The sequence below is a fragment of the Dermacentor albipictus genome, chromosome 1 (assembly GCF_038994185.2).
Source record: "Dermacentor albipictus isolate Rhodes 1998 colony chromosome 1, USDA_Dalb.pri_finalv2, whole genome shotgun sequence".
Classification (NCBI taxonomy): domain Eukaryota; kingdom Metazoa; phylum Arthropoda; class Arachnida; order Ixodida; family Ixodidae; genus Dermacentor; species Dermacentor albipictus.
In genome coordinates, this window is record NC_091821.1 from 116,075,675 (window position 1) to 116,093,276 (window position 17,602).

General features: G+C 43.8%; 1 protein-coding gene across 5 annotated transcripts in view; it reads right to left on the reverse strand.

Annotated features, from left to right (window-relative positions):
• The window catches only part of vir (VIR_N domain-containing protein), a 338,801-nt gene that overhangs the window by 131,899 nt on the left and 189,300 nt on the right, over positions 1 to 17,602 (reverse strand). For all 5 annotated transcript variants that reach the window (XM_065439604.1, XM_065439605.1, XM_065439603.1 and 2 more), the window contains 2 exons: positions 13,508 to 13,717; positions 8,960 to 9,045 (listed from right to left, as the gene is read on the reverse strand). In XM_065439604.1, coding sequence (XP_065295676.1) covers positions 8,960 to 9,045; positions 13,508 to 13,717 — 296 coding nt within the window. The remainder of the gene's footprint in view (positions 1 to 8,959; positions 9,046 to 13,507; positions 13,718 to 17,602) is intronic.

Consider the following 17,602-nt stretch of genomic DNA (forward strand, 5'->3'; position numbering starts at 1 on the left):
CTTGCAGTATTAACCTAAAATGAGTTGTCAATATTAGTTAAATTACTTTCGCCATGCAATCCATCCCACTTCAGTTTGTGATAGGAAAGCACTTGCCTACACTTTTTGTTCTGAGCATTTTGTATCTGAATGATGCTTTCTACTCTGCTTTTTTTTTTTTCTAGTTTCCCTGCTGGTTGAGGTACATTGGATTCGTTGTGTGTATTATTATGTCTGAATGCACTACTGCTATTCCTGTATAGTCTCCTATCATGATGTGCTCTTTTTCTATAGAATGTTTTAGTACAGTTCATTGATGAGTTGTGACATGTTGCTCACCCCTGTAATAATCCCCATGGGGGATTGACAGTATTCTATAAAAATAAAAAAATATATGAGTACACATAAATGTTAAACAATCTTCAGATTATCTGTGACTGACCACAACGAGCAGAGTGGGCGCCCAAAATCTTTTTACACTGGCTTGTTCATAGCTTCAACTTTTGAATCGCAGCAAACTGATATGCACCATTTCCTGACCATATGGGTGCCTATAAAACATGTAATTTCTCAGAAAACAACCTGCTATTATTTACTCACTTGGTGTTCAATATAATATCATGCCTCTTGAAACATCATATCATATGGATAGTATTGGATAGCATATTCATGGTTTTCAGAAATTGGCTGGTCTTGTGCAGAATTTTTTAAAGTTTGCACCATCATCATCATACTCATCATCAGCTTGATTTATGTCCACTGCAGGACGAAGGCCTCACCCTGCGATCTCCAATTACCCATCCTGCACCAACCGATTCCAACTAGTGCCCGCAAATTTCCTAATTTCATTGCTCCACCTTGTCTTCTGCCATCCTCAACTGCGTTTCCCTTCTCTTGGTACCCATTCTGTAACCCTAATGGTCCAACGATGATCTAACCGGCGCATTACATGACTTGCCCAGCTCAATTCTTTTTCTCTTATTGTATATTAGAATATCGGCTATACCTGTTTGCTCTCTGATCCAAACCCCTCTCTTTCTGTCTTTTAAAGTTATGCCTAGCAATCTTCTTTCCATCGCTCTTTGCATGGTCCTTAACTTGTTCTCAAGCTTCTTTGTCAGTCTCCAAGTCTCTGCCCCATATGTCAACACTGGTAAAATGCACTGATTGCACTGAGTGCATCATTTCTTGCCAATCCATTGTTGATGAAGTCAAGGTTTGTTTAGAGTTTAAAATTCTGCCTTCTTTGAAATACAAAGAAAGTATTTCTAGTGTGTTGGAAGCAAATACCATTATTTTTACTCCCAAGCCACCACAATTGTCAAACGATGCTGAGGACTTCACAATACAGTAAAAGCTTGTTAATTCGAAATTTCGGATAATTCGAAGTAGTCGCCGCGGTCTGTCTAACAATGCATTGAAAGCAATATGTAAAACAACCCGCTAATTCATACTGAAATCCGCACCGCCACCGATAATTCGAACTCCGCATCATCGTGGATGGGGAGAGTGCTAGTGCGAGGGAGCACGCTGGCGTCGCCGCGCGCTGTGTTCTTTGTGTACGAGCTTGCGAGGGTGAGCCGGCGAACACGGCTCAATCTCGCGTGCGCGACAGGGGAAGGTGGGCGAAGAGAGAGGGCAAAGCGCCCTCTCTTGTCGCGCGCGAGGCAGGGGGTGAGGCGAGGGAGGGACTGGGGACAATCTTTGGCAGCTGCTGCTTACGGCACGGCCATGCGGGCGCCACATCTTGAAAACGATCTGCGACGTGGCCAAAGTGCACGCCCATAAGGGCCTCATCGATCTGCCATGTTTGCAGAGTGCGCGTAGTGCCGGTAGCTTCATATGCGATGTGCTTTCTACGTTTCGTTCGCGTTGAAGTGAGAGCTGTACGAACGTCAATTCGCTCGCTGCTACTGCTGCGTGTCCTCACTCCAGCGTTTTTCAGCGAATTTCCGCGGTGATCGAGCGAGATGCGTTCATGCTTACCTGTGCGCGTGTGTGACACCGTGCTTGTTAATTTAGTAAGCGAATGCATACAAGTTTATACGGCCGATAAAACTATTATCCTTACTTCGTATAGCTATCTACTAATTTTCTATCGCAATCCATGCTTCGCTTTTCGCGCGAGACTGCGAATCTTTTTTTTTTTCTTCTCCACCCCAGTCAGCACAACGAACGCGCGGATGGAGCAAGAGCCATCTCGACGGCGGGCGCGTCAAAGCACGCTGGCCGCGTCCGGTTACGTTGGCTGCACCAGTGCATCGAAGTATAGACGTTCACGCCAACGTGACGTAGCGTGTGCTACGTCACACTATATACGCACCTTAACTCAGCGATTTTTTCGCTGGCTTTCATTAGTTCGAATTTTGTAGAATTCGAATTTTCATAGCATCCCTACGGAATTCCAATTATTGAGCTTTTGCTGTATACTATTACTCTTTCAGGGTCAATGACGTAAATATACGGCGCCGCGAAAAAGTCCAAAATGGTCTATGGCGTATATTTACGGCGCTGTATGTACATTTAAAACGCGCGCCAATTTCCCAACTTTTTCTTTTCTGGCATGTGCTGACACTATGTGGGAAGGGCGACCGCCTGTTTCTTGCTCATTTGGTGCTCACATGGGTGCGCATAGGAAGGATGCCACCGTGCGTGCGTTCCCTTTTCTTTTTTTTGAGATTTGCCTCTGGTTGGTGATAAGATGAAGATTAGCGGAAGCTTGTCACATGTTTTGCTGTTTTGACGGGCACACAACCACATTTTTCTTGAGTGCGCTCACCTACGCAGTTCGATTACGCTATGGACGTAAATATTAGTGCAAGAGCAGGAACATTTGACACTTGCAAAATATTCTTGTGTGCGCATTTTTCAAGCCTTATGTGTATAACCATGCATCAAATTTTTAATTCTTATAAACTTTTCCTTTTTTTATTGTTGTTATTCATGAATAAACAGCACATTTACACTAACGCAACATATCTTTTTCTCACTTTATGGTCACCCTAAAAAAATTGCGGTAAATGTTTTTCGAAATAGGTCCCTCAGAAGAATTGGAATCTGCAATAAAAGAATCGACCCTGGGCGGTCACTTACGGTCAAGAAAATCGACCCTCATAGGGTTAACATCATACATTAATTTTAATTACCTTACACTAGCACTACGGTGATACCATCAATCTCCAGTTACCCAGACTTCATGCCACACAGAGAGGTTTCCTTATCCTGTCAGCCAATCTCTGCTGCACTTGACTGTGTGTTGCAGTCAATCTTAGCACCCATTGTGTTACTCTAGTAGACCACAATTTACATATGTACTCTATGCATTACATGCACTATAGAATATTAGCTACCCACAATTGCTTGCTGATCCATACTGCTCTCTTCCTCGCCTAGCATTACGCCTCTCTAATATTCTGCTCCATTGCTTGCTAGTTGTGTAGTCTTAAGCTTCCTTCCAGGTTTCTTTGTTATCCTCCAAGTTTTGGCTAGATAGGTTAGTACAAGCAGAATACAGCAATATACTTTTCAAGAACATCGGTAAGCTGACGTTCATGACCTACAAGTGTCTGCTAAATGCACTCCCACCCATTTTTATTTGTCTGCAGATTTCTTATGATCTGGGTGTGCTACACACACCTTTACTGCCTCACGAAGCTGACTACCAAACTTGAACTCTCGTTCCCTCGCCAAACTACTGAACATTAGTTTTCTACATATGAATCTCCAAACCTACCTTAATGCCACATAGGCAGTTCAAAGTCTTCAATAATTTAAGTTACCTGCAACATTGCAGAACACAGCTTTATCTGCTAACCACAAGCTATTTGAGTATTCTCGGGTAACCCTTACACCTAATCCTTCCCAATCCAGGCTGTCTACCAAGTTGACATTTCCAAATTCCCTGAGTTTTCCAGGTTTTCCCTGAGCACCTTTGCGAAATTCCCTGAATGAGTCAGATCTTTGTTTTATGTCAAGACAGGCTGACACCACGTTGCCCGATGCTGTCACTCTCTAGTAAGCATGCTGAAACAAAAAAATGACTTAATCCAGTTTGAATAGTAAGGAGTAATATATATTTTATTTAAAAAGAAAACAGAAGGAAGGTGTTAGTAAAATGCACAGCGAAAGAAATGGTAAAGCCCATTCCAAATTGAGTCAAACATTTTCAAATACGAATGAAAAGGAGATGCATACATAAGTAAATATTTTTTTAATATCAGCTATTTCTATCAACTGATAGCGAGCTCATCTGTATGAGATCCTGAACTTTGTCACAACTAAGGTTTTCTCTCAGCAGCTGGGAAGTCAACCTCAACTGTCTTGACATACTCTCAGCCCGTACACAACATCTCAGTGTTGGGTTTCACTGCGTAAACAATTTATTTTGGTTTGGATGAGGGACACCTGTGTCTCAGCATCAGCCATCACTTAGTTTTTTTAGCTCAAGCTCCTTCAAAAAGGTGGCGGCACCCTTCCTTTCCCGTTAATTCCTCAGTGCGTCGGTCCTTTCTGTTCTCATCCTCCTTCTACCACGCTTTCACCACATGGATCATCTGAAGCATCCTCTTGGTCAGTTGTACAGTCAACATTTGATTTCTTGGACTTCCGAGGGGCCGCAAAAAAAAAAATGGAAAAAAAACGGGCAGTCTGAAAAAAATTAATGCATGTCTTTAACTGCCTTTAAGGGCTAAAATTACCACAGGCACGTCTCAAAAAGCTCTGAAGGCCTGCCAGTACGCTTTTTAGGCATATCAGGGCTTGTACTGTGACAGAAGACGACGTGCACGCATGTGTAATTAAGTAATGTATACTGTGTCCCGCGACAATTGCCCCCGTCCCATGCTTGTTATGCTTCACCGCCTAACACTAGTGTACCGAGGCGAAGCTAACTTTCGCAGACTGGCATTACGCAACGCGCTGTGCTCTGCGAGCTTCAAAGCCAATCGCTAGGATTACAAAGGCGGAGTTGGTGCCATTGGTGATAGCGGCGAATTCTTTCAATGAAAAACACGGCACCGCACGGCGAGAAGCTTAATAGCGAACATAGAAGCAGCTAGGCCTGACGTTGCCGCGGTGGTGGTTATGGATTTGCGGATTTGCCTGCGAGAGTGCCGGTTCGAGGCAGCGAGATAATCAAAATAGCGGCGGTGGCGGCTTTGATTAATGCCATTTCAGACCTGCAGTCGGGGCAATATACATTGACTATATGGAGTATGTGGTGGTGCCGCAAAACCGTGCAAATTATTGGGCATGTCCGAAAAATCGGGCGTCTAGAAAATCGGTCTTTAACTACTCTGGCAATACATCGTGCCGATGACACGGCGTCAATAATTCGTTGCGATTCCTCTGTTACTGGAGCCAGCATTAACACGACTTTCGTTCCCTTTCAATAAAGTTACAGCTAATTTTCCCTGATGGAAGCACAAATTCCCTGAGTTTTCCCTGAGTTTTTCCAGACTGTTCAAATTCCCTGAGAATTCCCGGTTTTCCCGGTTTTCCCGGTTGGTAGACACCCTGCAATCTAGTCCTTGAAATATTTCTTTCTGATGTGTAGTCAATAATTACCAAGAGGTTGTATCTCCTTGCCCAACATCCTTTGTTTATACTAATATCTTCCACATTGCGCTGTGAAGAATTATATTAGCTGTGCAATCTCTAGTCATTTTCTCAGACCATCCATGTATGCTTCCTTCACACTTTGGCCTATGGGATGCTCCCAAGTCAGCTGGCATTTCTACTGAAACTCCGTTACTTAAAAGGTAACATAAAGGAGTTGGTTATATTCAACAAACTTCTACACAACTTTATTAATGACACAAATATGATTTAATTCAAATATATTTTTCTAAAGCCGGCCTTCACACTGTGCTAATGGAATTCCGAACATTTTCTTAATTCTAAGTCTCTGCTTTGTGAGGGTACCGGGCCAACGCCAGGTGGTATAGAGTCACAGGCACAAGACGGTAGGCAACTGTGTAGAGTCGTCCATGGGACAGTGGGGAACGGTATGTGGCGGGGAGGGAGAACATGGAAGGCATGTGCGCGCGGGCGGCCTGATGGAAGCGCGCAACAACGAAGTGAGTGAGTGAAGTAATCGGCGGAGCAAGCCGCGTGTGGTGCGGTGGGACGGAATGCAGACTACGTGCGTGTGCGTGCGTCGAGGATTGCCCGAAATAAAGAACGTACTTGACATGTGGGGGCTCATCTGGGATGTAAGAACGTACTTGACAGCTTAATTCTTAGTCCTGAGCCACGATGCCTGATAAAGTCGCACAATATCCAAGTTCAAAATCTGTGCCATTTTTTCGTTAACAGATAAACTTGATATTTGTATACTATATGAGTACAGTAAACCCTAGTTTTAACAAAATCACTTTATTTTAAATACAGTCTATGCTCGTTACAACGGACACGCATACAACAGACTTTCAGATGTAATGGACTATATTTCAACCTTAGTGTGGTCTGCCTATTTTCTTAATGCAACGAAGTTCACTTTTAGTGGACCACGCTACAACGGACTATCGGCTACAGCGGACGAAATTAGCGACAATTTTTGTCAAAACTGGGCATATATAACGGATATATGCCATGTCGACACAGGCTGGCAACTGACTTGTGAGGGTCAGCCAACGATCACGGCTCAATATCTTGCACACGAGGAAAGGAGGAAAGCAGGGAGGAAGCGCGCCGTCTTTCGCGTGCAAGGCATGGGTGGGAGGCAAGGGGCGACTACTCCTGTGGCTGCTGTTAATGGCGAGGCCGCCATATCTTAAAAGCGATCTGCAATGTGGACAAGTGCGCACCCGCACGAGCGCCGTATCTTGAAAGCAATCTGCGATGTGAACAAAGTGCGCGCCACGGGTGCCATACCTTGAAAGCGATCTGCAATGTGGACAAAGCGCGCCCAGTGTCGGTAGCTTCGTATGTGCTGTGCTTTCGACGTTTAGTTCGTGTTGAAGCGAGAGACAACACGAAGGCGAATTCGCTCGCTGCTGCTGCCATGCTTATCTTGCTTAATTTGCTATAGCAATCAATGCTTCGCCTTTCAGGCATAACTGCAAATTTTTTTTGCTTGTTTTTTACTTTGGACGTAAATTCCTCACTCTTTGCAATAAAGTTGTTAGACATGCGACGAAAATTTCGGAAGTGAGGCGTCTCGGTTATTACGGACTTTGGATAAAATGGACGTTTTTTGTCAGATTATCAGGGTCCATTGTAATGAGAGTCGACTGTATCACATTATTCGAAGTCTTGCATGTCCCCATGTTACTATCACTCTCTCATGGCCTCAATATACTAGGGGGTGTGCGAATACTTGAACTTCAATTTCAAATTGAATAACAAACATTTCCATAATTTGATTCACGAATCGAATATCTAATATTCAATTTCTTGAACATTTTTTTCTTGAATATTTGATTTTTCGAATACCGGTGCCTTCGGTGAATGACTCAGCCATGCTCAGTGCCTTGACACACCCAGCGTTCCCATGACATGTGATCTCCATCAGCGCACGGTTCATCCAGGTCATCGATACCAACCAAAACGATTAACACGATGTGGACAGAGGAAACTACAGCAGCAGCACGTATGGAAAGCACGAGAGCACATGCGAAGAGGGGTCCCTTATCACATAGGCCGGTGGCAAATTTTTGTCACAGCCACACTATTTGACACACTGTCTAGCCTGTTAGGTCACCTGAGCTGCGTCATCATGAGTCGGCAAGTAAAGTAACAGTTACTCAATCAACACAGATTTATTCACAGCGGTTGCACGACCCTCAGAAAGCCGACAAACCGCCTCGTACATGAAAGTGAGTGCATGGAATGACCGCTGCATGTTCACGGCCGGTATCTTTGCCGAATACTGTAGGATGGCCCCTCGTTCCGAAAAAAAATAATAAATAAAGGTGGGGGGTGATGACGTCACGCGAACTTGGCGTGGGCCTCCCAATTGAGAACTCTTTAACATCAGCGCTGACCACGATCAATACGTGTGGCGCCAATGACTGCGCGGAGCAGTGCCGAGTGACGTGATGTGCATTCCACACTTTTGTATGTTGTGCCAATTGGCCTTATAATAAGCTGACAACCCACAGAAACCACCTGCCATAAAGATACAAAAACACTCTTTTTTTTTTTCTGGAAGAAAACAGGAAAGCAATACTTTCTAAGCAATAGAAGATTGCCATTAAGCAGTCTGGCCCACTATTAAGATGAAGACCCCACTGGTATTTAGGACATCGCTATTTCTTCAGCTTCAGAGGGAAAGAAAGCCCTTAATTCTATTTGACAGATATTCCACAAATCAAAAATATTTTCCAGACCTTCCTATACAAACTGAGTTGTTATCAGTGCAGGCATACTAATTTGGTGTTCCCTTTAATAACATCAGAGCATTCTATGCATCTTGATTCGTAGGAACAGGGGTGGTCAAAAGTTCCCAGACCACAGCATGTTCGAAAACGTTCACTCTCAAGCAAGTGGCAGGGCTCCTGAACAATTTTGGCACTCGGAAACTGTGGGTGGTAAGAAACAGTCTCCCTTACCCTCTTCACAAAAACTTTGGAGCTCTTACAATCCGATACATGACACGCCACATGGGCACAAAGTCAACGTGCTCGCACAAGTTGTGGCCTAGAAACTTTTGACTACCTCTGTACCTAAATAACTGATAGCTATCAAGATTCTTATGCAATGTGATAAGCCTCCTGAGCATGTGCAGCACTGTATATTGCACAACATTTGGAATCATAAAAGTTTAGTTAAATTTTCTGATGTTCCATATTTATTTCGATATTTGGCTTTTTTTTATTGTTCAATTCGATATTTAACTCGAACTCTACTATTGGGTATTCACGCACCCTTAGAAAATACTGCTTATAATGAAGTCAATTTCCTGCCCCCGTGACTTTGTAATAAGGAGGGTTTACTGTGTTTGCACACCCTTATTAAAACACAAGCGCAGTTTATTTACCTGTAATATAGTCAGAAAACTGGAAAGTCCATTGTGGGCAAAAATCTGCATGATGACATATTTGTATTTCAATTCTTCCTCATCATCTGTAATGAATGACAGCATATTACAAAAGTTTAGCAAGAACAAGTACTATACACAGGTGTGATAAAACGATAAATTTGTGATTGAGATAAATCAGACTTGTACTACTTCAAATACAAAAGAAACAGAAAAAATTGGAAAACTATAGGCATCAAGAGCAGCACCAGGTGGCTTTAGCGTCAGGCTACGTTCAGTACTGCCAGCAGCTCCACCCACGTTGCTGGGTGGAAAGCTCTCGGTTGATGTGCTGGAACCCGCACAGCTTCTTGCAGGGCGCGGCGTTGTCTTTGCAGAAAAATAGTCCTTATTCATCCACACAAAATATTAAGCAGGTGAAATGAGGCCCTATGTGAATGAGTGCTACATGCTCCACCTGTCAACTTGATCAAGATTTTTTACATTAATTTTTAAGGCATCCATACATAAACATCCGGCCTCTCCTGTCTTACGTTTATCTGGTTTCCTACAATTTACATAATATATCTCACATGCTACCTCTCTGTCATTTTCTTTTTGTAAGACAATTTCCCTGCTGTTTTTCCCATTATCTGTCAGCAAGATAATGCCCCTGATGTTCTTGCTCTGGTGAATACTATCTGCAAATTTTTTTTCCTTTCTTATTTTTTTTTTCTTATGTTCTAGCTCCTTTGCATGTTTTCTTCCACTCTATCCAGTACACTTCGCTATTCACAAAATAAATCATTAGTCGTTGGTGAGCACACATCTTTTTGTAATTCAGTTGTTACCACTGGGCTCCCAAGAGATGTTTCCACATGAATTGGAACTTAAAGCAGGATTATAAAGCCTTCCAGGCATTAATAAAATTTTGGCAGGGTAAGGGCAAATATTGCAAAATTAACCCTTTCAAGGTCAATGATGTAAATATACGGCACCGCGAATAAGTCCAAAATGGTTGATGCCGCATATTTACGGGTCCGTCTGTACATTTAAAATGCGCGCCAATTTCCTAACTGTTTCTTTTCTGGCATGTGCTGCCACTACGTGGGAATACAGGGAATTTTTTTCTCGCGCTTCCCTTTCACGGTTTTCATTGCACGGTTTGTTTTAGAGTTAGTTTGGTCCGGCGCGTCTATATACTACCGCTCGCGCATTGGCGCGTGCGCGGTCGGGCAGCAGTTTGGGTTCTGTTACGCGGGCGGTTTCAGCGTCTTCCGACTGCAAAACTAATGGCTATCTCGTTACTAATCACTCAAAAGGCGACCGCCTGTTTCTTGCTCATTTAGTGCTTACAGGTGTGTGCATAGGAAGGATGCAGCCGTGCATGCGTTTCCTTTTCTTTTTTTTGGAGACTCGCGAAAACTACGTATTTGCCTCTGGTTGGCGATAAGATGAAGATTAGCGGAAGTTTGTCACATGTTTTGCTGTTTTGACGGGCACACAATCACATTTTTCTTGAGTGTGCTCACCTACGCAGTTCGATTACACTATGGACATAAATATTAGTGCAAAAGCAGGAACGTTTGACAGTTGCGAAATATGCTCTTGTGCGCATTTTCTAAGCCTTGTGTGTACTGTATAACAATGCATCTGATTTTCAATTCTTAAAAGCATATTTCCTTTTTTGATTGTTATTCATGAATAAACAGTACATATATATATATACCAACGCAAAATATTTTTTTCTCACTTTACGGTCACCCTAGAAAAACTACGGTAAACTTTTTTTGAGATAGGTCCCTCAGAAAAATTGGAATCTGCAATAAAAAAAAATCGACACTGGGGGGTCGCATATGGCGAAAAAAAATCGACACTCAAAGGCTAAAGCTTATTTGAAGCCAAACATGTGCACAATGTAAAACAAGCTGTGCATTATGATGGCAGTGAAGTGACCCCCACAATGTGTCTCCCAAAGACACATAAATTCTCTATTCAAGACCATGAATGACAATAAATAAAATTTAAAAAGATATTTATCATGTGTACATTTATCAAATTTGTTTTCTCATGTCCAACATCTCTCAAAAATAGGCGACTGTTCGTGGCACTTGTAAGTGCCAAGGAGGCATTGCCAGTAAACGCTCACATAATAAAGCTTCACTCCTCCTTCCCACCCCTATGCAACTATTTCGCCATTTAGAATGGTACATAGAACAATATTCCATTTTCAAGACATTTACATATTAAAATATAATTTAATTCTGCAACTATCACTTACACTCTAAGCCTCCTCTCAAGTCTGGCCCATTTCTCTACCCCCTTGCTGAATGGATAGTTCTTGGCATCATGCCCTTACGACCCTTCTTTCGGGTGATTTCTTGGGTGTGTTTTGAAGAGCTTCAACACAGATATATCTGTTCCCCCACTGTACGATGTAGCCTTGCTGCCACAAGAAAATGTAGATTCTATCATGAATCACAAATCATGACGTAATCACTGTTCAGTAGCAGTTAGGTTTACTAATTAAAGAAATGCGAGCCGGCCAGGCAGACCTTGAAACGTTGCCCTATTGGCGGCGAGGAGTTACAGATTCGCCATCTATTGGAAGCGCCTCGCTGGCGTAGTATGAGGGATCATGCGGCGCGCTCCTCATAGGTTTTTCTATCAGCGCTCATTGAAAACACTACGCACAAGTTCTCCCGGACATTTTTGTAAGTACTGTCGAAACGAGATAACTTTTTTACTGTCTTAAATAATAATCTTGGGCAAACTGAAAGCACAGAATCGTTTACAGACGCTATCTCGTTACCAAATACGTAATGTGAACCGAATACGTACAATGAACCGAATACGTACAGTGAACCGAATACATACAGTGAACGTCACTACGCGCGGTTGCCGCGATGGAGTCTCCTGAACTGGCTTCTTGCATGAAAGGCAGGTAAACGCTGAGAGCAAACTATGTGAAATATGTTCTTAAAGTGTTTGTATAACTAAATGGAGCGTAATAGAATGAAGCCTCAATGCAGTGATCGCACAGGTTCGCAGCGACCAAGTGCGCGTCTGCATGCTTGTCCGCGCACTGTTTCGCTTTCGCCGCGTGCGCATTTTCGCACCATGCCATGAGCTTTAGGCCGCAGAATATGGGCATTTGACAGTATAGAAGCAACCATTGTTGTGTGGGCGCTATCAGAGTTGTTCAAAAGTAATTTCAATGTAGAGAGTGCCAGTATCTATAGCATCGACATGTTCATAGACCAAATCGTCATGACATTAGTCGGGCAGCGGACTCAGGCGAGCATCTCAGTGCGCGTTTTCCGAACATCGCAGACCCAGTGCCGTAGCAGAAATCTTCCGCGCGCCTGTGCTTGCTGCATACCCGAGTTGCAGCCGATGACTGTTTGCCGGTTTGATGTTTCGCGGGCCAAGCTTCACGCAGCTTCTTGTCCTGCAGCTACGTGTGAATAAGGCTGACACCGGGCTCCGTTGCGTGCGTCTGACACTGCGGCACCGAGCAGTAGCCTACCATGTTGCGTGCCTGCAAAGGCAGCCACTTGAAGTGGGAAAATCTCGTCACTAAATGAGTACCGCAGCGTACGAGGGAATTTAAACTCTCGTTTTCAGCTCACTTCGGCGCTCCCGAAGCAGCCGACGCGGCCGCTGTGTCAACGTGATCCCTCCTAGCACGTCACGCCGACGGTGGCGCCAGCTTTTCCAGTGGTGGAGCTCGAGGCCAATAGCGATCAGCAAACATCACCAAGACAGAAATGCACAGCTCACCACTGCCAAATGCGTGCAAAACAGAAGTGCCAGCGTTTAAAATATGCATCAGCCAAGAAAAGCATCACAGCAGTAACGGATAACGACTTAAGATCTTCCTTGATTGCAATATTAGTTTTTCCTCCTTTTACTTGCTTCTTTTACTTTTATTCTTGCATTGAGAAATATGACATTGTGGTTATTGGAACCTCCAATCTCTCCCCTTTACTACGGTATTACGATGGCGCCGCTGCATCAACTAAAGGCCTGGCAATCCGCGGTGTGACGGCACCTCTACAAACATAATTTTCTACCCAATTTTTGTCAAACGCGCACTACATAAGTACTATCTTTGCAGCTTTTACTGCACATTTCTTTGCAATATTTCCCCATCTGTTAAATGAACCCCCGAAGATTGCAGAAAATGAAAAATTGAAAATTTTGGCCAAATCGACCAGTGCCATTGTCACGAAGGTAGGCGGTAGACCACAACCTTGGGTGGTCAACTGAAGTGGTAGGCAGAACTTCTCTGCTACCAACCAAGGGAAGAACCTTGGTCTCTATCATTTACTTTCAACAATAGTTTCCTGCTTATTATAATGCAGTTATGTTGTGTCCCCAAGTAGGGCTAATGACACAGAGTCAACAAGCACAAAACACTGTTTGAAACAAGAGAGCATAACAACATAAAAACACCATGGCTGTTTCTGCATAGGCTCACCTTTACACTCTCAGCATCTGGTTTAATATACCAAGATTCCCATCCAAAATAGAGACCGCAAGTACAACAACCACAGCAACACGTACCAGATTCCCCTGAGCGGAAATCTTGAGGTGGCAGGCCCAGGTGCTGGAGTATGCGCAGTGCAGTAATCAGCATTGGAGGCAGAGATGCAGCCGAGTCAGCTGCTGCCTGCACACAGCCCATGAGGTAGCCCACCGATTCATGGTTATATGAGGGCAGCTTCAGAGTCGGCTCCATCCAAGCAGCCAATTCTTGAAGCCTCTGGGGGAGCTCTGCAATGAATACAAGAAACTATATCAACTGCCATGCTGCGGCTTGCTCAGTTTACGATCACACACTTGTAAATAGTAAGAACTTCAATCAAAAGCAGAAAAGAGCCCATAATTGCATTGTAAACATACTTTTATGTCAAATGCGTTCAACTTGAGTGCCCTTTCTTTAGGCTAGATATGGGCAACCCTTTGTTTAGGCTAGATATGCTTAAAGGGGCCTGAATCACTTTTTATTGAAGTGGAGAAATGCATTTGAAGTTAAAATATGCTATTTCAGAAATGTTTTACCGTAAAAAGTAATTTAAAGCAATTAGGAGAAGGAAAGTAATTGGCAATCAAGCACACCCTTTGCAGTGCTTCTGCTCCTCCTTTAATGCCTTGCACTGCGAAGGCTACGGAGGAGCGGGGCGTGCCCACAACGGTATGCCAAATGAATGTCACCGTGGTGCACAGTTTAAGTTTTATTTTGGATGTTAAGGTAGATGCCACTACTTACGATTTTGGCACCTACTACGATGTGCCGAACATAAGCCAAACCCGATTATCCTCAGTGAGCCACAGTAGACTTAGCCAGTGGACTCGTCACAGCAGCCCGCAGCGGCTGCAATATCTACGTTACATAGCAGACTGCAGCTACATGCAACAGTAGTGCATATGCGTACCATTTGCTTTGTGCATAATAGAGAGTTTTAGTTTAGGGGACGCAAGCAGCTTCCGTACGCAAGAACTAGGGGCGACGGTACTGCGCATGCGCAGACCGCTACGTCTACTTGTGTCCTTAGGTTGTTTGGCTAGCCGAAAACATCACTGCCCCTAAGTGGTCACGTTACCCACGTGACTCTCGCTGTGTAGGAGAACTTACAAATAGCTAGTGGGTAGATAATCTAATAAATCTTTCGCCAAGTGTCGACAGACATCGTTTTTGTATATATTAGAGAGGTTTAGCGTGTCCAGTATTCGGATAAACGCAGTTGGGGCATTGGGGCGGAGCCATAAGCGGGAGCGGCTTGCATGGTGCATCCACCTAGCGACGCAAAGCTCAAACGGACAAAAGCAGCTAATATTGCTGTAACCAAGTATATTCTACTTCACTGCTGGTGTAAATTTTTGGCACTGGCGTAATTGTGTTGCTCCCAAAAATTTACACCAGCAGCGAAGTAGAATATACTTGGTTACAGCAATATTAGCTGCTTTGGTCCGTTTGAGCTTTGCACCACCAGGTGGCTGCACCATGCAGAACGCTCCCGTTCATGGCTCTGCCCCAACGCCCCAGCCTGCGTTTAACCGAATACCGGACACTCTAAACCTCTCTATTAACTGCTTTTAATAAGAATAGTTTCAAGTGCTTTACTTCATATGCTTGATTTCATGTTTTAAAAAATGATAACGCAGCAAAGATCAGACGTTGATGGTGCTGCGAGCGCATGCGACCTCACTGCGGCTTGTGTTTGGGGCCGCTAACCTATAACGTGTTTCTGCTTGGGTACGCAAACGCGAACGCACCCAAGCACTAGGGGCCCCAACGCCTTGCGTCCCCTAAACTAAAACTCTCTAATAGGGCTTGAGTGCATGTCCACGCTCATATGCTCCAGTCCGACTGTCCTACGTTGTGCGGACTGGCTTTGTCCTTCACCAGCTTGACCGGCAAATAGTAGCTGCATCCCACTTGCGCATTTTTAAACGCTATCAATATGTCTGCCAAAGCGTCTAACCAGGAACCGCCAGGAGTGTGTGTGGTCTGAACTTAAGTTTCATGTGGTTCAAGGCTAGTTTAGCGTTCAAAACAAGTGAAAATTAGGAAGACTTGACGGCTACAAGACCGATAAGCAGGGTGGCCAAAGTTTAATTCCTACGCGGGCAGCCACGGCAGAGCATGAACGTTTGATAGTCAGCTTCTACCGGAAGTGTGCAATTATTATTTAAGTTAGAAAGCATTTTCCCTTACTTCAGCTTGTTTATTAAACTTCGTCAATAAATATACACAGTAACACTAGGAAGAAGCACACTGATTCAAACACCCTTCTTGATTGATATCAGCGATTGCACAATAGCAGCCGTGTACAGGACTCCGCTATACAGTTCAACCTCAAAATAATGAAATGGGCGAGAAATGCGAAAATTTCGAGAATTTTGTTGCTACGAAATGAGACAGCACATATACATAATGCATCGCAGAACAAAACTTTGGTGTCAAAATTTCGTTAGCTTACTTTGGCAAGCTTGTGAGGATATAGAACTGCACTGCCGACAATACAAAGTGTACTGCATGCTTCGATCAGCAGTGGTAGCTATGTTGTGGAGCAGTATTCCTGGTCAGTTGCTTTTGGAGATATAATTACTTTTGTGAGATTTTGCATAACTCGGCACTGGACGCAGAGCAACCGCGCTCCACGCATGCAGCAGCATTTCTCCAGTGCACACTCTTGCCCACAGGCGTTGACACGTCCGGTGCCGAGCGCGAAAGTGATTGTACCTCGTATACCCGAAGACAAGGCAATCGATTGAGATTACCGCCCATTTGCACAAATCTACACCCGGTACCAAATCTGCACACAATGCCTGTCGGGTGGCACCAAAATGAGTGTTATTAAAGCAAGGGATGTGTATTCCTGCATGATCGCTCAATCACAGCCTAATGCATGGCACTCCATGCAGCAACCACTATTTCATGTGCCATAAACAATTCCATTTCGGAATTGTTTGCATACCAAGTGCACACTTAGTTGCAATCCTAGTGCAGTTCAAATTATGCACTGCAATAGGTGTGCAAAATTCGTCGTCAGATGTCGGTAGCGACATGCGTGCTGCTTCAAATAGGCGATAAACAACCAAGATGGCGCGGGGCCATGATGCGTTTACAGCGCATGCGATCGCTTTCGGCGCGTGGTTGTTTTTGTAAACAAAAATGGCAGCAGCAACCATGCAAGTGCAATGTGTCATTATTTTATGCAATTTTAGTGCAAAGCAATCACATTTGACCACTTTGCAGCCTGCAAGCTTAGCGCGTGTAGGTAATATGCGAGGTTACTTTCCAGCAAATTTCACTGATGCCGGATTGTAGCACAGCGACGTTTCGCTGTCGAGAGGTACGAAATCCATTGAATGCTATTGGCGTTCGCCGGGGATACAAAACTATTTCGTCGTCGTGAGAATTTGAGTACTCGCAGGATTTCGTTATCACGGGTTTTTACTGTATTAGGAAATAAATTGTACAGTAAAGAGTGAGAAGCAGGCTTCTGTTGAAAGAAGAGCATTTGAGAGGAAGGTGATTTTGCACTCTGCTTGCAAGCTCCATGCGCTGCACATGAATGCAAAACTCGGCTGAGATGTTCAATGCAGCATATGCTTTCTGTGGAGGAGGAGGAATAAACTTTATTTGTGCACAGCAGATTTGAGACCTAGGCCTCTCCAGGGTGTCTACCAAGTTGACATTTCCAAATTCCCTGAGTTTTCCAGGTTTTCCCTGAGCACCTTTGCAAAATTCCCTGAATGAGCCTGAACTTTGTTTTATGTCAAGACAGGCTGACACCACGTGGCCCGATGCTGTCACTCTCTAGTAAGCATGCCGAAACAAAAAAATGACTTAATCCAGTTTGAATAGTAAGGAGTAATATCTATTTTATTTAAAAAGAAAACAAAAGGAAGGTGTTAGTAAAATGCACAGCGAAAGAAATGGTAAAGCCCATTCCAAATTGAGTCGAACATTTTCAAATACGAATGAAAAGGAGATGCATACATAAGTAAATATTTTTTAATATCAGCTATTTCTATCAACTGATAGCAAGCTCATCTGTATGAGGTCCTGAGCTTTGTCACAACTAAGGTTCTCTCTCAGCAGCTGGGAAGTCAACCTCAACTCTCCTGACATACTCTCAGCCCGTACAC